Here is a 23,767-nt window from a genome sequence, read left to right as displayed (position 1 = left end):
AATGAACTTTTCTCCTAATTTGTGACTCGCTGTCACAGAAGAGCAGGGGAATTGCAGATTCTCCCTAAGCCCTCCACCATTTCAGTCACCCCACCCCCTCCCCGCTTAAAGATCACTACACTTATCCAAATGTCTCTTTAAACACAGCTCTCTTTTAGACAAGCTGTGGGAATTGTCCCTTTCAGGCATAATAGTCCTAAATCTGAGTCTGAGAGCAAACTACAAATACAGCCAGCTCCTGAGACGTGCAGGCAGAACATCTGTGTTTGTGTTGTCTGTACCAATGCTGCTTTCAGCCTCTTTCTCTCCTCTGTTGACAGTCTCATCTTTCTGGGTCTTTGCTCTGCCACTCAGCAGGAGCAAGATGGAGCCAGGAGGGTTCCTCTCCCTTGCCAACCCCCAGGAAAACACCTGCCCAAACCAGTAATGACCCCCACATTTGTGCGACATGACAGTCACAATGATGCAGGGAAAGGGTGCACGGTGGCTTAACAGGGCTTAGCTCCAGCCTAAAGAAAGCGCAAGCAGAGCTGCCCACTCTGCTGAGGGCCAGCCCTGGAGGAAATAAGTGAGAATTCTTGGCCCCCAGACCCATCTGTATTCACATGTGATATGAAGCCACATTCCAGGGATGGATCCCCACCGGTAGGGATAAGTGAGTTCCACACAGAATTTGTGAAGGATCTCACTCATCTGCCAAGAGTGCTGACATTCCCCAAGGAGTAGGAATCCCCCTGCCCCAACCCAGTGTCTTCTGTTACTATCCTCTCAAAAGACTATGCCATAAACATGCTGTTCGGTATCTTTCAACCTCTCCCCACCTTTCTTCCTTCCCTCTGTCTTGCTCTTACACACACATTTCTCTAAATACTGAAAACAGGTCTCCCTTGCCAGAAACAGTGGGGGAAAAAAACCGCAGTACAAACTGGAATAGATGACAGATGTAGCCAGGGAACTGGAGAATAGGGAAAGATAGATTCCAGATGGGGACAAGGAAGGAGAAGAAACTGGGTATCCCCAAGGGTGGGAAGGACAGGTGGGAAAGAGACAATGAAGAGATGGAACATGAGCAAAGTGAATAACGAAAACCAGCAGGCTGCTTAAATGTGAAGAAGAGCCGTAGTAAAGAGGAGAGGAAATTGCAGAGGTACAAAAAAGAATAAGGATTACAGTGGTGAGCTCCAGTGGGCCAAGTTGGGGGCCGTCTAGTCAATGTTATTAACTCCTTTTTCCATAAATCTGAGCTCTTCCCCTGGAGAGTTCTCTAATCCCAAGCTGTGATAGATTATTTTCTTTGGTACAAAGGCTCATTTTAACTAACATAATGATTTTAGAAAAAGACCCACAGCCTAGAGCAAATGCAATAAAAAAAAAAAAAATTTCCCCCTACTGATCCAGGGCTCCAGTGTGAGAATGAATTACTGTGGCTCTTCCTCATGTAGGACCTATAATAGACCTCAGAATTTATCGGTGTTACAACCTCCAAGAATAAAATCAATAGCTGAGAATTATAAACATTGAGCAGTCCCATGCCAAAGGATGGGAGCTCTCTGGGGCTGAAGCAGGCTGGTAACACCTGGAGAGATTGCAAGGAGTTTTTTCTTTCTTTCTTTCTTTCTTTTTTTTTAAACTTTCACTATCTCTAGGATGAAAGAGCAAGGACTTAAATGTTTACAGAAGCGTTTCGGTTCCAAAGACCTAAGGTGCAGTTAGAAATATAGTTCAAGACTTGGGAATGCAAGTTTAATAGCTACAAAGAAAAGGCCATGGTTATCCTGCCTTTTAGGTCCATTCTTAAACAATCTATAACCATCTGTGTACATTTATGGCTTAAAAAGACTAGTGTTTTATTGCCATGTATTTTGTCCCCCAGAAATTTCAGAACCTTCAGAATTCCTAGGAGACTGAATTTACTATTTTTATTGAACCCCACCCCCACCCCGGGTACCTGCTAATTAGATACCATTTTACAATGAAGATGAACTCTTGGGAGTCCCTTGGACTGCAAGGAGATCCAACCAGTCCATTCTAAAGGAGATCAGTCCTGGGTGTTCATCAGAAGGACTGATGCTAAAGCTGAAACTCCAATACTTTGGCCACCTCATGTGAAGAGTTGACTCATTGGAAAAGACCCTGATGCTGGGAGGGATTGGGGGCAGGAGAAGAAGGGGATGACAGAGGATGAGATGGCTGGATGGCATCGCCGACTCGATGGACATGAGTTTGAGTGAACTCTGGGAGTTGGTGATGGACAGGGAGGCCTGGCGTGCTGTGATTCATGGGGTAGCAGAGAGTCGGACACGACTGAGCGACTGAACTGAACTGAACTTACAATGAAACTGGCTTCCCCAATGGCTCAGCGGTAAAGATTCTGCCTGCAATGTAAGAGACTTACAGGAGAAGCAGGTTCGATTCCTGGGTCAGGAAGATGCCCTGGAGGAGGAAATGGCAACCCACTCCAGTGTTCTTGCCCAGGAAATCCCATAGACAGAGGAGCCTGGCAGGCTGTAGTCCCTGGGGTCGCAAAGAGTCAGACTTGACCGAGCAACTAAACAACATACAATGAAACTACATTCAAGGTCTCTCATCGTTTGAACCCTGGTACGGTAAGCGGAGAGTAGAGAACATATACCCAAGTAAGGATATCTCACTCTGGTTATACTAAATCAATGTCTTTCCAATAGCATCCTTGGGAAAGATACAGTTACCAGTACAGATGAAAAGGCATCGTGTGTGCTTTCATATCATAGAGTCATGTCGCCTTCAGAACGCAGTATAGTTCTTGAGCATAATTTCTTAGCAATCAAGAAAAACATCCACCACACCATACTTTACATAAGACATTTACAAAAACACCTTCTTTTAGAAACTAGTAAAGATCATGAAGGCTGCCAATCAAAGTATGGTGGGACCACAAGCTCAGAAAAGATGCCATGTCCGTGGAGTCTTAGCATCACCTGCAACCACAGTTCTCTCACATTCTCCTGCCTTGAACTCTCCCTGCTTTTCAGATACAGCCTCTCTTCTAGCAGGATGGGTCCCTTGCCTTTCAGATCCCTTCACTGGATTAATCCTGGTGTCACTCTTTACATTAGAAACGAAACAGCTCTTGAGATGCTTTGCACTCGTGGTGTAGATCCCTTGAGAATATGTCAAGTCACCCGGTTTCCAGCATTGGTGTCATCTCCATGAAGTGTGGCACACGCATTCTGCATCAGCCACGCACATGGAGGGACTTTGCTCAGCTGCACTCAAAGTGGTGCACTAATATAGACTTCCTAAGGCTTCAGCAGGAAGATCACGGACCCCCAGAGTGGACTCTAGGATCTGACAGCTCTCTCCTCCCTGGGGCTGTATCCTCCAAAGTTATCAGCTTCTGACATGAATTTCCTCTCTGATCACCTCCCAGTTTCCCTGTTCACTTTGTATGGACCAGCCTTGTAGCTTCCTCTGCTTCTGGGAAACATGCAAATTTTCTAGGAAATTCTCCTCTTTCCATAAATAGTTCTGGAAAATTACATATGGGGCAGAACTTATAATCTATAGGAAGAGCCAAAAACATGAATGAGGATCTATAAAAAGCAATTCTTTCACATTGCCCTGTGCCAGGTCACCACATGATATGTTTGGCACTGCCAAACTCAGCCTAAATCTCAGGGGAAAAGTCATTAGAGGAATGCAATGAAAACAAACTCTGCATAGCAAAGCTATTTCTGTACACAGAGATGGTTCACTGTAAATGGACTGCAACACATGTAAAAGATACTCTGAAAAAAATACATTTTCTGGCTATAAACACACATGCTTTTCTCTAGGGTATACCGAAATGTGATCAATATTATTAGTAAAGCAACTCCATGAAGTATTTATCACAGGAAAGAGGACGGGGGGAAATGGAGACATGGGAGCAGAGTTCTATTTTTTTTTTAATTAATTCATTCAAGCATTCATTCATTTTTGGTTGTGTTAGGTCTTTGTTGCTGTGTAAGTTGTGGTGAGTGCAGGCTTCTCACTGTGATGGCTTCTCTTGTTGTGAAGCATGTGGTCTTCAGTAGTTGGGGTGACTAGTCAGTTGCCCTGTGGCAGGTGGGATCTTCCCAAACCAAGGATGGAACCCATGACCCCTGCATTGGCGGCAGACTCTTAACCAGTGGACCACCAGGGAAGCCCCAGAGCTCTATTTTAGATTGGGTAGTCAGAGAAAGCCTTTCTGATGACATGACATCTGAGAGACCTGAACGGAGTAAGGGAACAAGTCCTAGGATCATCTGGGGAAGTGAGTTCTAAGCAAACAGCCTAAAGCCTAAGTCTATTTAGTGTGTTAAGAGAGCAGGAGCTGGCAAACTATGGCCCACCACTGGTTTTATAAATAAAGTTTTATTGACACACTCATTTGTTCACATTCATTCTATGGCTGCTTTTGCTCCACAATGGCGAAGTTGAGTAGTCAAGACTATTTACTGTCTGGCTTTTTATTTTTTAGTATTCCAAACTTTTGTGTAGAATGAATATTAAAGAGGTAACTATAACTGGGAAAGGTAGGCAGGGGCCAGATCACTTAGGGCCTGGTAAGATAAACCCATCTACCAAACAAAAGACACATCTCCAAGGGTGAGGACTGCAGATGTCATTGATAAATTTGGGTTCAAAGGCTTCTCTCCACCAACTCACAATGCTCCAGTGTGGTGAAATAAAAGTATGTGTGACAAAAACCAAAGCAGACAGTTCAAATTTGACTTCCTTTGGCTTAGGGATCAAGTTTTTCTGCCAGCTGGGTGAGTTCTTTGTCTTTTTTCCCCCCAACAAAGCTCAGACATGGACAAGCACGGTGCTGACCCCTTCAATTGCAATACTGCCTGCGAAGTAGAGAGAGGGTTTTATTTTAAAGTCTGTGTATAAATCACTCTGGTAGGTTTCTTTCTGGTAGGCCTTTCCCAGGACCTCTGATGAGTTCTTTCCTCTGTGAATCTTAAAGTGAAGAGAAAGTCTGAAAAAGTAGTACAAGTGGTTCAGACAACATTCCAGTGGGTTTTCTGTATTACATAAATTAAGTGTGAGGCTAAGGGACCCACGACTTAAGAGCTGCAGCTCTATGCTACCCCCTAGTGGCAAGATGCTCCATGGCACCCCGGCCCCACCCTGCCTCCTGTCCCTCACGGTGGACACAGACTGGAGAGGCTCATTTACGTGTCCCCAGCAGCACCACGCTCAGAGCAGCTGCAAATATTTGCTGGCAAATAGGTCAACAGTGTGAGTGGCAGGAAATAAAAACACATAGTTAAAATTTTACTTTCTGCCTAACTGATTCTGCCAACTGTGTAACTCTTCCTAGGTTTTTTTCTTTTTTTTGGCACAGAGTTTGTGAGTTTAATCTTAACGCATAGGTCAGTCACAAGGCAAATGTGAAAAACTTTCTGGACTCGACGCACGATCCTAATAGCACAAGATATACATGCCTAAATCATCACTGGTAAAATGCCAGAGATTCTGAGAAATGTCACTGCACCCACCAACTGGGACATTCACGTCATCCAGATCCTGCACCTGCAGAATGGGTCAGGGATAGCTCGAAAATGGTTATCCAGAGGTACAATCTGATGATTCAGCCCAAAGACAAGAGATGACTAAGAGGACTAAGTAATGGCTTACCAATTCGGAGGGTGCTCTGTGCCCACTGAGATTAGAAGAAGAAGAAATAACCGGGGGCTGCTCAAGCTCTTTCAGGAAAGAACTTCCTAACTAGTGCCTGAACTTGTACCTGGATTCGTCGTCTTCTGGAAAATCCCATGGACGGAGGAGCCTGGTAGGCTGCAGTCCATGGGGTCGCTCGGAGTCGGACACGACTGAGTGACTTCACTTTCACGCATTGGAGAAGGAAATGGCAACCCACTCCAGTGTTCTTAGCAGCAGCAGCAGCAGCAGGAAAGAAAATGTTTAGTCAGGAATAAAACGCAGCCCTGACCAAGGCAGGGGTGAAAGTCGCTCAGTCGTGTCTGACTCTTTGCAACCCCATAAGTCCATAGAATTCTCCAGGCCAGAATACTGGAATGGGTGGCCTATCCCTTCTCCAGGGGACCTTCCTGACCCAGGAATCGGACCAGAGTCTCCTGCATTGCAGATGGATTCTTTACCAACTGAGCTATCAGGGAAGGCAGGGGTAGGGGATGCATTTGAGGCCATTTTGGGGGTTCTTCCAGCCCTACAAGTTAGAGGTTCATGTAGCAATCCCTGTGAATAGGTGGGATGGGATAATGTGAATAAAAGCATTCTTTTATTCACATAACTCATAAGACTTGGATGGAGAGGACCTCTTCCGTGCACACAGCTATTACAGGGACTGAACACATCTCTGGGATTTCAAGTTCCCTGATGGCAGAAGCAGCCTTTAATGGAAGCTGCTTGCTGGGCTAATAATGGTCAGGCCCTAAGTGGAAATTCTGAGATCAACAGGCCTTTCTAAATGCAGGAAATCAAAGACTGAAACTGAAGCTTAATGGGCTGATAAGAACAGCAAATACATACCCCCATCCTTTCATCTTGTCCCTGCCAGGCATTTAATTGGTCTACCTTTCCTAGAAGTCAATGCTGCCTGTTACATGCAATCTTTGGGAAGAGATGAACAAGGAGAGTTGACAAATCACTCACAGAAAATCCCATGAAAGGTGGGTTTAAGGCAATCCAGGACCCACCTCATTATAAATGGCTACATTTTCAAAGGATGCTAGTGAAGTCGGCTCTTAAATTGAGTCTCTTCTGTGCTGTGTTTCAGGGAACTCTCTGCTTTGCTAGGATTACTAATTGGACCAAACATTCTTAATTCAGAGTTACAGGAATTTTGTTTTAGGTGAAAGTCTGAACTATACATTTTAAAAAATACAAATTAATTCTTTCCTAGAATAATACTTATTGCCCTGGGCTTTGCAGCAAACCTTTGATCAGGGAAAGATATTTCTTTTTGGTATTTGGGTGTTATGAAGTAGAAAAGCCCAAGTAAAATATCAAGATGAAGAAAGCCTTGAGAAAATAAATCAGAAGACAAAATCATGTATCTTAATAGAAACTTGCATGTTTAATAGGAATTCATCTGCTTCCCATACGTTCTACAGGTCCAGTTCAGACAAGAGTCACAGAATAAAAGACTTTAAAAAAAATTTTTTTAAGATTTTTTTTTTGGATGTGGCTCATTTTTAAAGTCTTTATTGAATTTGTTACAATATTGTTTCTGTCTTGTTTTGGATTTTTGGTCACAAGGTATGAGGGATCTTAGCTTCCTGACTAGGGATCGAACCTGCACCCCCTGCATTGGAAGGCAAAGTCTTAACCACTGGACCACCAGGGAAGTCTCAAGAATTCTTGATGAGCTAAGGGAACCTTCTGCTCAAGGGATAACTCTGAAGGACAAATTCCCAATTAGGAAGGGGCTGGAGAGGAGCAATGCAAGTAAATATTCAAGGAGGGCTAAATATACACACTAATATGTATCAAATAGATAATCAAAAAGGACCTACTAAATATAACACATGGGGTTTGTTGTTGTTTAGTTGCTAAGTCGTGTCCAACTTTGCAGTCCCACAGACTAGCCCACCAGGCTCCACTGTCCATGGGATTTCCCAGGCAAGTGGGTTGCCATTTCCCAATCTGGGATCGAACTCAGGTCTCCTGCATTGGCAGGCAGATTCCTTATCACTGAGCCACCTGGGAAGCCAAATATATATCAAATAGATAATCAAAAAGGACCTACTGAATATAACACATGGGGTTAATTGTCTACTAAGTGTGATTCATGAGAATATCTGCTCCATATTTCTACAACTAAAACTTATCTCACTCGATTACTGGCCTTGCTTGTTTTATTTTGACTACCACCCCATTTCCAGTTAGACTGAATGCTCCAAGAACTGGGAAAATGCCTGCTTTTTTCATTATTCTATCGCAGGTACCTAGTAGAGTGTTGGCATTCAATGAACAAAAGTTGAATTTAAATTAGGATTTTGCTATAAGTAAATCAGGCAAGAATTAAAAAAAGAAAACAGACCTACAGGACTTTCCTGGCAGTCGAGTGTTTAATTATCCTTCCAATGCAGAGGGTGTGGGTTTGACCCCTGGTTGGGGCACTAAGATCCCACAAAGAAAATAGACCTCCATTATTTAGTAACATCTGGATATTAAAGTTACTTTCCCAATATAAGAATAACCAAATTCTGAAAACCTACCAAGGAGACATTAATTTCTTAAAATCTGAAGTTTGGGAAAAACTATTGCTTTCAAGCTTGAGTCCTCTTACTAATCAGTATGATTTGTGTTAAAAAAAAAAAAAATTCAATGGTTTGCTTCGCCCGATTTTAATGAGCCCCGGCTGTAGGTTCACCCTGGAAAAGGCCAGAACACAGAGTATGGCTGATTACTACGATTTACATAATTTCCCACCAGAGGCCCACAGCCAAAGTCATCAGTCACTCTCGAGTCTTTAGAATATAAGAAACAACCCAAGCAGCCAGTAAGTCAGGAGTTCCACTTCCAGAGCTTCCCTTTGTACGTGCTCAAAAATTGTTTCTTGCTGGATTCATCATTAATAGCCATTTATCAAATCTACCAGTATTTTTGATTTTGTGAAGTCTCTCCCCACACCTGTCACTTAGAACGTCGTCTTCTCTAATCTTCCCTTACTGAGTGGAGGTAGAATAACTGAGGAGTATAAAAAATTAGATCAGATCAGTTGCTCAGTGGTGTCCGACTCTTTGCAACCCCATGAACCGCAGCACGCCAGGCCTCCCTGTCCATCACCAACTCCTAGAGTTCACTCAGACTCACGTCCATCGAGTCAGTGATGCCATCCAGCCATCTCATCCTCTGTCGTCCCCTTCTCCTCCTGTCCCCAATCCCTCCCAGCATCAGAGTCTTTTCCAATGAGTCTTTTCCAATGAGTCAACTCTTCCAATGAGGTGGCCAAAGTACTGGAGTTTCAGCTTTAGCATCATTCCTTCCAAAAAAATCCCAGGGCTGATCTCCTTCAGAATGGACTGGTTGGATCTCCTTGCAGTCCAAGGGACTCTCAAGAATCTTCTCCAACACCACAGTTCAAAAGCATCAATTCTTCAGCACTCAGCCTTCTTCACAGTTCAACTCTCACATCCATACATGACCACAGGAAAAACCATAGCCTTGACTAGACGGACCTTTGTTGCCAAAGTAATGTCTCTGCTTTTCAATATGTTATCTAGGTTGGTCATAATTTTCCTTCCAAGGAGTAAGCGTCTTTTAATTTCATGGCTGCAGTCACCATTTGCAGTGATTTTGGAGCCCAGAAAAATATAGTCTGACATGGTTTTCACTGTTTCCCCATCTATTTCCCATGAAGTGATGGGACCGGATGTCATGATCTTCGTTTTCTGAATGTTGAGCTTTAAGCCAACTTTTTCACTCTCCACTTTCACCTTCATCAAGAGGCTTTTTAGTTCCTCTTCACTTTCTGCCATAAGGGTGGTGTCATCTGCATATCTGAGGTGATTGATATTTCTCCCAGCAATCTTGATTCCAGCTTGTGCTTCTTCCAGCCCAGCGTTTCTCATGATGTACTCTGCATATAGGTTAAATAAACAGGGTGACAATATACAGCCTTGACGTACTCCTTTTCCTATTTGGAACCAGTGTGTTGTTCCATGTCCAGTTCTAACTGTTGCTTCCTGACCTGTATACAAATTTCTCAAGAGGCAGATCAGGTGGTCTGGTATTCCCATCTCTTTCAGAATTTTCCACAGTTATTGTGATCCACACAGTCAAAGGCTTTGGCATAGTCAATCAAGCAGAAATAGATGTTTTTCTGGAACTCTCTTGCTTTTTCCATGATCCAGTGGATGTTGGCAATTTGATCTCTGGTTCCTCTGCCTTTTCTAAAACCAGCTTGAACATCAGGAAGTTCACAGTTCACATATTGCTGAAGCCTGGCTTGGAGAATTTTGAACATTACTTTACTAGCATGTGAGATGAGTGCAATTGTGTGGTAGTTTGGGCATTCTTTGGCATTGCCTTTCTTTGGGATTGGAATGAAAAATGACCTTTTCCAGTCCTGTGGCCACTGCTGAGTTTTCCAAATGTGCTGGCATATTGAGTGCAACACTTTCACAGCATCATCTTTCAGGATTTGGAATAGCTCAACTGGAATTCTATCACCTCCACTAGCTTTGTTCATAGTGATGCTTTCTAAGGCCCACTTGACTTCACATTCCAGGATGTCTGGCTCTAGGTCAGTGATCACACCATCGTGATTATCTGGGTCGTGAACTTCAGTATTCTTGCCTTGAGAACCCCATGAACAGCATGAAAAGGCAAAATGATAGGATACTGAAAGAGAAACTCCCCAGGTCAGTAGGTACCCGATATGCTACTGGAGATCAGTGGAGAAATAACTCCAGAAAGAATGAAGGGATGGAGCCAAAGCAAAAAGAATACCCAGCTGTGGATGTGACTGGTGATAGAAGCAAGGTCCAATGCTGTAAAGAGCAAAATTGCATAGGAACCTGGAATGTCAGGTCCATGAATCAAGGCAAATTGGAAGTGGTCAAACAAGAGATGGCAAGAGTGAATGTCGACATTCTAGGAATCAGCGAACTGAAATGGACTGGAATGGGTATAAAAAATAGTGATGGGCAAATGGGAGTCTGTTTCTGAGAAACAGATGTTTCAACGGCATTAATAACCAAAAAGGCAAGATAGACAGCAGAAAGGGGAGGGGCGGGGAAACCCAAAACAAGAAAAATCCCAAAACTTCCAACTTCAACTTTCCAGAGGAAAAAATGCTATAAAAATGATATGAAAGGACTTAGAGACACAATGGCAGAGTAGGAAGGCCTTGAACTCACCTCCTCTCACAAGTACACCAAACTCACAATTGCTGAACAATTATCAATAAAAGACTGAAAGTGAAAGTCGTTCAGTTGTGTCTGACTCTTTGCGACCCCATGGACTATATGGTCCATGGAATTCTCCAGGCCAGAGCACTGGAGTGGGTACCCTTTCCCTTCTGCAGGGGATCTTCCCAACCCAGGGATCAAACCCAGGTCTCCCACATTAAAGGCAGATTCTTTACCAGCTGAGCCACCAAGGAAGCCCAAGAATACTGGAGTGGGTAGCCTATCCCTTCTCCAGGGGATCTTCCCAATCCAGGAATCAAACTGAGGTCTCCTGCATTGCAGGCGGATTCTTTATCAACTGAGCTATCAGGGAAGTGCATGCCGCCCCCCCTCCCCCCACAAAAAAAAAGGAAGACTGGAATCTACCAAAAAAACAAAAAGATTTTCTACATCCAAAGACACAAGGAAGAAACCATGCGATGGTAGAAGGGGTGCATTTACAATATAATCAAATCCCACACCCCCCAAGTGGGCAACCTGCAAACTGAAGAATAATTATATCACAGAAGTGCTCCCACAGGAGTGAAAGCTCTGAGTCCCAAGCCAGGCTCCCCAGTCTCAACGTCAAGAACCATGAGGAGGAGCCCCAAGACCATCTGGCTTTGAAGGCCAGTGGGGCTTGTTGTAGGAGTCTGAGGACTGGGTGAGACAGGGACTCCGCTCTTGGAGAGGGCACACAGCATCTCGTGCTAGAGCCCGGGGTGAAGGCAGTGACGTCATAGGAGCCTGGGCCAGAGCCACCTGTTGGTCTTGGAGGGTCTCCTGAGGAGGTGTGAGGATGGGGCAGCCGTGGCTTACTGTGGGTACAGGGACTCTGGTGGTGGAGGTACCAGGGAATATTCATCGGCATGAGCTCTCCTGGAGGCCACCATTTTGGCACCAAGACTTGGCCCCAACCAAAAGCCTGTAGACTCCAGTGCTGAAACATCTCAGGCCAAGCAACCAACAGAGCAGGAAGAGAGGGCAAACAGAGAAGAAAAGAGATAAAAGGAATCCAAATCGAAAAGGAAATAATACTGTGTGCAGATGACATGATACTCTACATAGAAAATCCTAAAGATGCTACCAGAAAACTACTCATGCTCATCAATGAATCTGGTAAAGATACAGGATATAAAAATTATACACAGAAAGCTCCTGCATTCCTATCCTCTGACAGTGAAAGATCAGAAAGAGAAATGAAGGCAACAATCCTACTTATCATCACATCAAAGAGAACAAAATACCTCAGAATACACCTACCTAAGGAGATGAATGGAAAAGCTAGTGGAGGTGATGGAATTCCAGTTGAGCTATTTCAAATCCTGAAAGATGATGCTGTGAAAGTGCTGAACTCAATATGCCAGCAAATTTGGAAAACTCAGCAGTGGCCACAGGACTGGAAAGGGTCAGTTTTCATTCCAATCCCAAAGAAAGGCAATGCCACAGAATGATCAAAGTATCACACAATTGCACTCATCTCACACGCTAGTAAAGTAATGCTCAAAATTCTCCAAGCCAGGCTTCAGCAATACATGAACCATGAACTTCCAGATGTTCAAGCTGGTTTTAGAAAAGGCAGAGGAACCAGAGATCAAATTGCCAACATCCACTGGATCATGGAAAAAGCAAGAGAGTTCCAGAAAACATCTATTTCTGCTTTATTGACTATGCCAAAGCCTTTGACTGTGTGGATCACAATCAACTGTAGACAATTCTGAAAGAGATGGGAATACCAGACCACCTGACCTGCCTCTTGAGAAACCTATATGCAGGTCAGGAAGCAACAGTTAGAACTGGACATGGAACAACAGACTGGTTCCAAATAGGAAAAGGAGTACATCAAGGCTGTATGTTGTCACCCTGCTTATTTAACTTATATGCAGAGTACATCATGAGAAACGCTGGACTGGAAGAAGCACAAGCTGGAATCAAGATTGCTGGGAGAAATATCAATAACCTCAGATATACAGATGACACCACCCTTATGGCAGAAAGTGAAGAGGAACTAAAAAGCCTCTTGATGAAAGTGAAAGTGGAGAGTGAAAAGGTTGGCTTAAAGCTCAACATTCAGAAAACTAAGATCATGGCATCTGGTCCCATCACTTCATGGCAAATAGATGGGAAAACAGTGTCAGACTTTATCTTTTTGGGCTCCAAAATCACTGCAGATGGTGATTGCAGCCATGAAATTAAAAGATGCTTACTCCTTGGAAGGAAAGTTATGACCAACCTAGATAGCATATTCAAAAGCAGAGACATTACTTTGTCAACAAAGGTCCATCTAGTCAAGGCTATGGTTTTTCCAGTGGTCATGTATGGATGTGAGAGTTGGACTGTGAAGAAAGCTGAGCACCAAAGAATTGATGCTTTTGAACTGTGGTGTTGGAGAAGACTCTTGAGAGTCCCTTGGACTGCAAGGAGATCCAACCACTCCATTCTAAAGATCAGTCCTGGGTGTTCACTGGAAGGACTGATGCTAAAGCTGAAACTCTAATACTTTGGCCACCTCATGCAAAGAGTTGACTCATTGGAAAAGACCCTGATGCTGGGAGGGATTGGGGGCAGGCGGAGAAGGGGACAACAGAGGATGAGATGGCTGTTTGGCATTACCGACTCGAAGGACATGAGTTTGAGTGAACTCCGGGAGTTGGTGATGGACAGGGAGGCCTGGCATGCTGCAATTCATGAGGTCGCAGAGTTGAACACAACTGAGTGACTGAACTGAACTGAACTGAACTGAAGGAGATGAAAGACTTGTACTCAGAAAACTTTAAGAAAGTGATCAAAGAAATCAAAGATGACACAAACAGATGGACAGATACCCTGTTTCTGGACTGGAAGAATCAATATTGTCAAAAATGATTTTACTACCCAAAGTAATCTACAGATTCAGTGCAATCCCTATCAAATTACCAATAGCATTTTTCACAGAGGATTAGCCTCCAAAATATGCAAACAGCTCATACAGCTCAATTAAAAAAAAAAAAAAAAACTCAAACAAAAAAGGGGCAGACGATCTAAAAAGACATTTCTCCAAAGAAGATATACAGATGGCCAAATGACACATGAAAAGATGTTCCACACTGCTCATTATTAGAGAAATGCGAATCAAAACTACAATGAGGTATCACCTCACACCAGTCAGAATGGCCATCATCAAAGAGTCTACAAATAATAAATGTTGGAGAGGGTGTAGAGCAATGGGAACCCTCTTACAATGTTGGAGAAAATGTAAACTGGTACAGCCACCAAAGAGAATAATACAGAGATTCCTTAAAAAACTAGAAACAGAGTTACCATGTGATCCTGTAATCCCACTCCTAAGCATACGTCCAGGGAAAATCATAATTTGGAAAGATACATGGGCACCAATGTTCGCTGCAGCACTATTTCCAATAGCCAAGACAAGGAAGCAACCTAAACGTCATTGACAGATGAACAGATAAAGAAGATGTAGTATAAACATAAAATGGAATATTACTCAGCCATAAAAAAGAAAAAATACTGCCATTTGCAACAACATGGATGGACCTAGAGATTATCATACTAAGTGAAATAAGTCAAACAGAGAGAGACAAATATCATATGGTATTGCTTATATGTGGAGTCTTAAAAACAATACAAATGAACTTATTTACAAAACAGAAATAGACTCATAGACATAGGAAACAAATTTATGGTTAAAAGGGGAAAGTTCGGGGGGAGGGGAAAAGTAGGAATTTTGGATTAGCAGATACATACTACTACACCTAAAATAGATAATAAATAAGGACCTGCTGTACAGAGCAGAGAACTATACTCAATATGTTATAGTAACCTACATGGGAAAAGAATCTGAAGAAGACTATATATATATACATGTATATACATATATATGGAGAAGGAAATGGCAACCCACTCCAGTACTCTTGCCTGGAGAATCCCATGGATGGAGGATCCTGGTAGGCTATAGTCCATGGAGTCGCAAAGAGTCGGACACGACTGAGCGACTTCACTTTCACTATACATATATATATATGTATATATATATATATATATATACACACATATATATACAGGCTTCCCAGGTGGTGCTAGTGATAAAAAGAACCTGCCTGCCAATGCAGGAGACATAAGAGATGCAGGTTAAATCCCTAGGTCAGGAAGATCCCCTGGACAAGGGTATGGCAACCCACTCCAGTATTCTTGCCTGGAGAATCCTATGGACGGAGGAGCCCGGTGGGTTACAGTCCACAGAGTTGCAGAGTCGGACATGAATGAAGTGACCTAGAATGCATTCATGCACATATATATGTAACTGAATCACTTTGCTGTACAACTGAAACTACTAACAACAGTGTAAATCAAATATGTGTCAATTAAAAATTAACTATAGTAAGTCTCCTGCATACGAACCTTCAAGTTGTGAACTTTCAAAGATGAGAGTATGTGTGTGCACGTCCAGTCTCGTGTCACTTCACGTGTCTGGCGTATACTGTCATGCATGTTCATCCCCTACAAGTGGTTGTGCTTCTGTGCACTGTACAGTATTGTATAAGCACAGCAGTATAGTTTCTTTATTTCAAGCTAGATCTGCAAGAGGACAACTGCACTGAACTCCTTGCTGTGCAACATGAAGATTTACTAATGAAGACCTGAAGGAGTTGGAGGCCCAGAGAAAGCACAAAGAGAGACAAGAGGAAGCAGTAACTGAAGAACCGAAGAGCTCTATGATGCAGGAGATAGTCAAGGGGTTTTCTTTGAGAGGCCCTGTTAAGTTTTTGAGGCACCAGACCTGAATGTAGACTAGTTCACAAAGTTTGCAGCAGCCGTTCAGAATGCAATCCAGTGCTACCAGGTCATTATGGCAAGAAAAAAAAGAGCTACTACTCAGACACCGCTAAGACTGTGTTTTCAAGAGGATAGATGGAATTGAATCCAGTGACGTCAACATCAGGCGTGAGTGACATTGCAGCTTACCCTCCATCTCCTGTTGCTGATGATCCTTCAGCTCTACCGTCTCCCACTTCTCTACCTCCAGTCGGTGACGCTTCCTGCCCATTCACTTGATGCCAGCCCCTGTATGCCAGCTGTTGTGCCACACTACTGTACTTTTCAAGTACTTTCTCACTGTACTTATTGTACTTTCTCTTACTGTACTATAAGATTAAAAATGTTTTACTTTTTATGTATTATTTGTGTGAAAAGTATTATAAACCTATTAAAGTACAGTACTATATAGTCAATTGGGTTAGTTGGGTACCTAGGCTAACTGTGTTAGACTTGGAACAAATTGGACTTACAAATGCACTCTTAGAACAGAAGTCATGTATGTATGCAGGGGACTTAGTGTAACTAATTCTAAAAAAAAAGACTTAAAGAGAATATTTACTTTTAACACATAGCTCTGATGTACCAAACCATTACTCCAAACAGCTTAATATTTTCAACAGTTATCTCCCCAAAGCCCTCCTAGCGTTCTAAGAATCGCCTCTCTCAAATAAAGAGACAAACAGGTCTCCTGTCTTGAGTGTGTAATTTTTATAAATTGCATCAGACCCACAGTGAGTGTCTTTCCAGGAGTTTCACCAAAATGAAAAAGAAATTCTGAGATAAAACTGTAGCAGGAGGTCAGGGGAAGTGTGGAATTGTGGGGTCACAATTGACTGACCCGCAAGCTGTTCTCAGTCAAAGCCAGGGGGTGCGAGGGCCCTGGGGGGCCACCGCCGGTCTGGTCCTATCTCCGCGGCAGAGGCCTCAGGTGCAGCTCACGCTCCAGCTGCTCGGCGGTCAGGCTTCCCTGGATTGCCTCGCAGCCCGGGTTGAACACCGAGTAGGCACTTTTCTCCCCCTGCATCTTCTCCTCGGGGCCTCGCATCCCCACATACATCCAGTAGAACAGGGACAGGACAAAATAGGCCAGGCCAAATTCCAGCTCCACAAACAGTCCCAGCAGGACCAACCAGAGGAGCACCTTCAACAGGGTGACGCTGGTCAGGAGAGACCGGTCCCGTGGGGTCAGGGGCGGCGGTGGCGGCGGCCGCGGCGGTGGCGGGGCTTCGGCTGGACTCCGTGGTGGCTGTGACTCGAGGCCCCCGGGCCCGGCTGCTCCCTAGGACACACAACAAACCAAAGAAAGAATGAAGGACAGTGGGGCCAGGGGATCAAATCCCATCTGGAGAGGCAGCTGTCCCTGCATGGGAAGGCGTCCCATCATTGGCGTCTGTTTTTCTTGCCCTGCTCTCTAAGACAACTATCTCCCAAGAGCTCTCATGCATCCTGCTCTGAATCAAAACCCATCAGTGAGATGTGACTTGAGGAAAACCTTACAGCGTTCAGGTGGATTCCCATCTGAGACAGACATTTCATCAGATTAGTCTGCTGCTAAGAGGAGCTAATGTAGCCCCTCCAGTAACTCCCTGTAATTGATAAGGCGGCAGCCCAGCACACGCTTCCCACACAGAATCAATATATGTTTGTTGATTGGATCAGATGAGCTAAAATGTTGTTGAGTGGCATGATTCTAAAATGAGGACTATTCTACACATTAAAAAAACAAAACAAAAAACACACACACAATTAGAGCCACAACCTTTCCATCCTGTGACCATCCTACACGGCCCCAGGGTCTCCTAACTGGACTCCCCTCCTTCTAACCCATCTCTCCCCACACCAAACCATGTACAGCTGCTAAATAAATCTGCCACAACATCCATCAACCTTCTGCTCACAAACCTTTGACATGTTTTTAATGCCTACCAGTTAAATTTTAAACTCCTTGGGCTGGAATCCAAGGCCTTGCATTCACTCAAAAGACAGAAGTGCCAGAACACAGGCCCCTGTGCAGGCTGTAATGGGAGACAGAGGTATTTAAGGAGCTTTTGCGAGCTTGGTCTCCAGTCCAGTATTTTCTAAAATTTTTGGGTATGACCCACAATAAAAAATACATTTTGTACTGCAAACCCCCCCCCCAAATATATATATATAGTGTGTATATATGTGTGTGTGTATCAGGAAAAAAGTCTTCACATAACATCACTTTGATTACATATGAAGCTTTGGTTTTCTATTCTATTTTTAAAATGACATTTAGTTAATTTAGGATAAGACCTTTAAAATTTTTTTCACTAGCCACAAATGAGTCATGATTTGCAGTTTGTAAAATAATGTTGTAAAAAGTTTCCTGAACAACATGATCCACAATATACTGCTATAGAAATGAATCCTCTGGTCTTATAACCCAAAGACATTGCCCATCTGTGGCCGGGAACATTCCTCTCCATTCCTCAGGAACTTGCTCTCTCCAGGCAAACTCAGCTGGTGAACTATGTATACCCTGACCCCTGGGGCCATCAAGCAGGGTGCCCCTCTGCCTCCCAGAGTTCTAACTGGCTCTCTTTCTCACTGAGTACCAAACCGTTTGTCATTCAAGTGTCTCTCTTTTAATATATATCACAGGTGTCCCTAGTTGTTGCATGAGGTCACCTACTGTTGCTGATTATCTTTTGGTGTCTCCAGAGCCAAACAGCACTGCACACATAAGTTTTCTGTACAGAGCAGACTTAGTTCATTTATTCAGTTATATCCCGTATTCTTCACATGGCAACTTAAAAGGGACCAAAACTGTTATCTGATCTCCAAAAAATATATAGGTCATCTGATTCATGCTGCTTTAGCAATTCTATATTGTTAGACCTTTGGTTGTTATTTATTTATTTTTTTTAAGCATCAACCCTGGGTCAGGAAGATCCCCTGGAGAAGAAAATGGCAACCCACTCCAGCATTCTTGTCTGGAGAATCCCATGAACAGAGGTGCCTGGAGGGCTACAATCCATAGGGTCACAAAAAGTCAGACACGACTGAAGTGACTTGGCACGTGTTGCAATTATTACCTTTCCAATTAGATTGGAAAGGTCTTTGACATATAATCAGCTACACTCCCCACCCCCTCCATATACATTTATTAAATAAATAAATGTCCCTTTCAGATTCAACCAGTGTGCACAATATGGAAATCACTGATGGTCTTAGCAAGGAACGCATACAATCTGATTAGTATTTAAGACTACTCTGGATGCCAGGCAGAGAATGGGCTGCAAGAGAAGAAGAAAGGAAATTGTTAATAGCTCATGCAGGAGGCCCAGTAAGAGAGGAGTAGGCAGAGATGAGGCTGGTGACAAGGAGATCAGAGAGAAATGATGGACTGATGGATAAAGAACACATCTTGAATGTGCACAACTTGAAAGTCACAGTAAACTAAATTTATTTTATTATTAAAGGAACACTAATAAGAATAATGCTATGGCTACCATTTACTGAGTACCTTACATCTCAGTGCCTGCTGGGTTACAGGAGATGCCTGATCTCCTGTAACCCAGCAGGCACTGAGATGTAAGGAACTCCCCTAAAGTCACATGGCTGGTGACAGGCAGAGATGAGGTTGGTCCAGGATCCTAGGATGATCTCCCTTCAAAGGCCTTTTTACTTAACTAAGGGCATCATGGGAGATGCTAAGGGGAAGGGTTAGAGAGCTAGAAGGAGATGAGGTAGGGGTAGGGGTGTTAAACTGGCAAAGGGAACAAACAAAGGAGAGGGGGGCTCCAGGGATGCCTCCAAGCAGTGCACCTCCTACTGTACAAGCTGTGTGTCAAAGTGCTTGTGGCCCCCACAGGCACCACAGCACACATGGAGCCGTTTAGGGAAGGGACTTCCATTCCCGGAATACCAAAGTCTTCCCACCTCAGAGCCTCTGCACTTGTGGTTCCCTCTGAGAGGAAAGCCCTTTCCCTCACACCACCTGGCTGGCTCCCTCTTCTACAAACCTCAGCAAAAATGTCACCATGTGGGCCCTTGTCCTTGTCCCAGGTTTCTTAAGAGTGGCTCCTTCTTAAGAAAAATGGTGAGGTCACTTCCTCTATGAGGTCCTCCCTGCCCACCCAATTTAAAGTGACACTCTGCATCCCTCACCCCCGATTCACTATCACAGCACGCTGGATTTTCCTCCCTTTTGTAGCATTCATCATTCTGTTCTTTCAACTCAAAAGCAAGTTCTGAGAGAACAGGGCCTTGTCTTTATTGCACTGTCTCCTGGGACTCAGGACAGTAGCTGGAACATAGTGGGCATGTGACTGAGTGAATGAATGCTGGCGGGAAAAAAGAAGAACTTAAGAGATGACTCCTGGATCTGAAGCGCTGATGCAAAGCCTGTGCCTGGCTGCTGCTGCTGCTGCTGTTGCTAAGTCGCTTCAGTCGTGTCTGACTCTGTGCGACCCCATAGACGGCAGCCCACCAGGCTCCCCCGTCCCTGGGATTCTCCAGGCAAGAACACTGGAGTGGGTTGCCATTTCCTTCTCCAATGCATGAAACTGAAAAGCGAAAGTGAAGTCGCTCAGTTGTGTCCGACTCTTCTCGACCTCACGGACTGCAGCCTACCAGGCTCCTCGTCCATACGATTTTCAGGCAAGAACACTGGAGGGGGTGCCATCGCCTTCTCTGTGCTTGGCTAGGTCATGCCAAAGAAAGAGGGCATTTGAACAGTGGGCCAGCCTGAGCCAAGGCCTGGAAGGGAAGAGTTGCAGGATGAGTGTGGTCAATAGACCCTGGGGCTAGATGGTGCACTGGGGGCCTGGGGAGGGAGATGGGGGTGGGGTGGGGGCTTGGCAGGATTAAAAAAAAAAGTTACAGGCATTTTTGTCCCACTGTGGTAGAAGCTTGCTGCAGAAAGAAATATTTTATTTGGGGGAAATACTTTTCCCCAAGCTAAATTCAAGAGTGAGGGAAGGAGGAGGTGGACGCCTCTGTATCAATGGCCAGCAAAAAGAAGCAATTATAAATAGAAGGATAAAGAAATCTCAGACAAACCACTATGTGCCACCAAAATTATTAGGTAGAGATAGATCAGAAATTGGCAGGGGTAGGGGGTGGGGAGCAATTGAGTGATAATTTCACACCAGAGCAAACTCAAGAATGATAACTGAGTAAATGAAAATGAATTTTAGACAAAGTTCCTTATGAAAAACAGAGTAACTGATAAGAAGCATAGGAGGTCCAGCATTGCCTCTCATCCCTTTGTCAGGCCATCAGTTAGTTTTGGGGCTTTTAATAACAGAAATTTTCTCCAAGCTCAGCTCCTCTAGTGATCTCATATTCCTTTGGAAATGAGACATAAAGTCAAAAACTCACTGTGTAGGCTAGATGTTTTGTAACTGTGGGGAAGAAAAGGGGTAGAGGAAATGGATTCTAAAATCCTAAGCAATTTTGCTCTGTGAGTTCTAATCCACAATAAAGTCATCCTGAGACAAACTGTATGCAAGGAAATGGATTGTTTGAACCCTGCACACTCTTTCTGCAAGTCAGCAGGAACCCTGTGTGTCATGAAGAATAATATCTAATTCAAACTAAGTAACAATAAGTTCTCCTTGATTACCAAAAAAAAAAAAAAAAAAAAAAATCCGTATAACCAGATGTGGTGCAATGATACATGAACTTAGGAAATTTTAAGAGGAGTAAGAGTTGACTCATTGGAAAAGACTCTGATGCTGGGAGGGATTGGGGGCAGGAGGAGAAGGGGACGACAGAGGATGAGATGGCTGGATGGCATCACTGACTCGATGGACGTGAGTCTGAGTGAACTCCGGGAGTTGGTGATGGACAGGGAGGCCTGGCGTGCTGCGATTCATGGGGTCGCAGAGTCGGACACGACTGAGCGACTGATCTGATCTGAAGGCACATTTTACTTTCCAAAAGGAATTTCTGGCACTTATTGCACTTAGGAGGTACAAAGACCAGCTCACAGATTTCCCCTTGATGTTTTGTCCTGTGTTCCCACATGCATGCTCCAATCTCACACTCGAGTCACCTTGCCACTTTACTCATGAATGAAAACCAAGATACAGAGAGAGGAATGAGAGATTACCAAAAGCTAATGAGGCTTCCCTGGTGGCTCAGACAGTAGAATCTGCCTGCAATGGCAGGAGACCTGTGTGGGATCCCTGGGTCAGGAAGATCCCCTGAAGAAGATAATGGCTACCCACTCCAGTATTCTTGCATGGAGAATCCCATGAACAGAGGAGACTGACAGGCTACAGCCCATGGGATCGCAAGGAGTCGGGCACGACTGAACGACTAACACACTCACAATAGGGTGTAAAAGCTATCATACTAATCTCTTGTTTTCGCCTTAAACATTAATTGTTAAACTTGAGTAGGTTTCGCTACTTCAACAGTGATACACAACACATTGCCACCACAGGCAGTCAGCACACTTCTGCGAGTTCTGTATTCAAACACCATTTCTAAAGCGCAGGCTATTTGGGCACGTGGCCCAGATGCGAAATCAAATCAAGCTTTAATTTACTGCCACTTCTCATCAGCATCCAATTAGACCTTTCCCCCTCCATTAGCAGAGGGCTGTGGCCCCATACGGTTGTGGAGACGTTTCCCAAAGCCACCGAGGGCACAACGATCACTCAACTCGCTGTGAATAACGCAAGGGCAGAGGTGATTTCTTCTGGGACCCTAGACCCTCAACTTCCCGCCTGGAGTCGAAGCTGCGTGGGTCCCTGGCTGGAAAGAAAATGTCAAAGTCACTCTGCAGGGCAGAACAGGAGGGGGCAGGAGACGCGAGGCCCCGCCGCCGAGCCGGCGGGAGGCGCCAGCAGCCCCTCTCAGCTAGCGAAAAGTGTGTTAGTCCCTCAATCGTGTCTGACTCTCTGCGAGCCCATAAACTGTCCGCCGCTGTCCACGGGCTTCTCCAGCCCCGGGGGGCGTGGCCTGGGCCGGGCCATTCCACGACGTGGGGGCGGGGCCTGCAGGCCACCACGTGGTGCCGGGGCGGAGCCTCGGCGGAGTCGCCTCAGAGGCCACGTCGGCGTTTCAGAAGCCAGGTGCCTTAGGGGTAAGGCCTCCCTCCTCTCACCTGAGCGAGGCTGGGCTGGGCCTGGGCACTCGGTGGCCTCGGTTTCCACACCAGGAACCGTTTTAGCCAGCTTGAGGGGGCTTTGGGAGTCGTAGCTGCTTCTGCCTTCTCTCCCGAGGTTTGTGTACTCTGGCTCGAAGTACTGGGTTCAGCCACCAGCCCGGCTCGCTTCCGGGCCGCCCGGAACTCAGCTAGCCGCTGCTCCATGGCGCGCGCCCCCTTCTTCGCGCGCCCAAAAAGCGCGCGCGCGCGCGCCCGCCGCTCACCCGCGGAGAACCAGTCCCGACTTTGCGGGGTTCCGGGCTGCAGTGCGCCTGCGTGGCGGCGCTCTCTGCTGCGCGTGCGCGCTAGCGGCACTGAGCGCGGATGGGGCGTGCGCTGGCTTTGTGACGTTCAGTAGGCAGTCCACAGCTAATTGTTCACTCTAAACTTGTAAGAGCAGTGTTCACGTCCTTGAGCTACGTGGTTAAGAACCTAAACATAAAGGTTGTCTCATTGTTTCCAGCTTTTGCCCTAGGCTAAGCGCCGCAATGCTCTCTCATGTCAGGGATCAGCTCCCTAACAGGTAGAGCATCTCCACAGGTTAGCACGAGATTGAGAAGGTGGTCCCGGGGCATTGAAAAAGGCCCATGATCTGTGGGACTTTTCATGTCAGAAGGAAGGCAGGATACAGCCTGCCCTTTTCCTTTTCAGCGGTTTGCCAGTCTTAGCACTTTGGAGGGCTAGCACTGCTCACTGGCAGGCAGGTTGTACAGACTTCGCCCAATCACTACTCACCCAAAAGGTCACAGTTCCGGTCAGGGATGGTTTAGATTTTTAAAGCTCTAAGCATCTAGCTTTGATGCTTTTGAACTTTGGTATTGGAGAAGACTTGAGGACTGGACTGCAAGGAGAGCCAACCAGTTCATCCTAAAGGAAAGCAGTCCTGAATGTTCATTGGAAGGACTGATGCTGAAGCTGAAACTGCAATACTTTGGCC

The 23,767-nt window shown here is 44.9% G+C and overlaps 1 protein-coding gene across 1 annotated transcript; it reads right to left on the bottom strand.

Moving 5' to 3' along the window:
* Positions 1-16,397: 16,397 nt before the first annotated feature.
* On the bottom strand, positions 16,398-23,121 carry SAYSD1 (SAYSVFN motif domain containing 1). Its single transcript, XM_006074731.3, has 2 exons — positions 22,789-23,121; positions 16,398-16,983 (listed from the first exon to the last, which is right to left on the bottom strand). The coding sequence occupies exons 1-2, from the start codon at positions 22,993-22,995 to the stop codon at positions 16,609-16,611; spliced, it is 582 nt and encodes a 193-aa protein (XP_006074793.1). The 5' UTR covers positions 22,996-23,121; the 3' UTR covers positions 16,398-16,608.
* Positions 23,122-23,767: the final 646 nt, after the last annotated feature.

This window comes from Bubalus bubalis, chromosome 2 (assembly GCF_019923935.1).
Source record: "Bubalus bubalis isolate 160015118507 breed Murrah chromosome 2, NDDB_SH_1, whole genome shotgun sequence".
NCBI lineage: Eukaryota > Metazoa > Chordata > Mammalia > Artiodactyla > Bovidae > Bubalus > Bubalus bubalis.
Note: the sequence above shows the minus strand (reverse complement) of the source record. Positions and strands in the feature narration are given on the sequence as shown.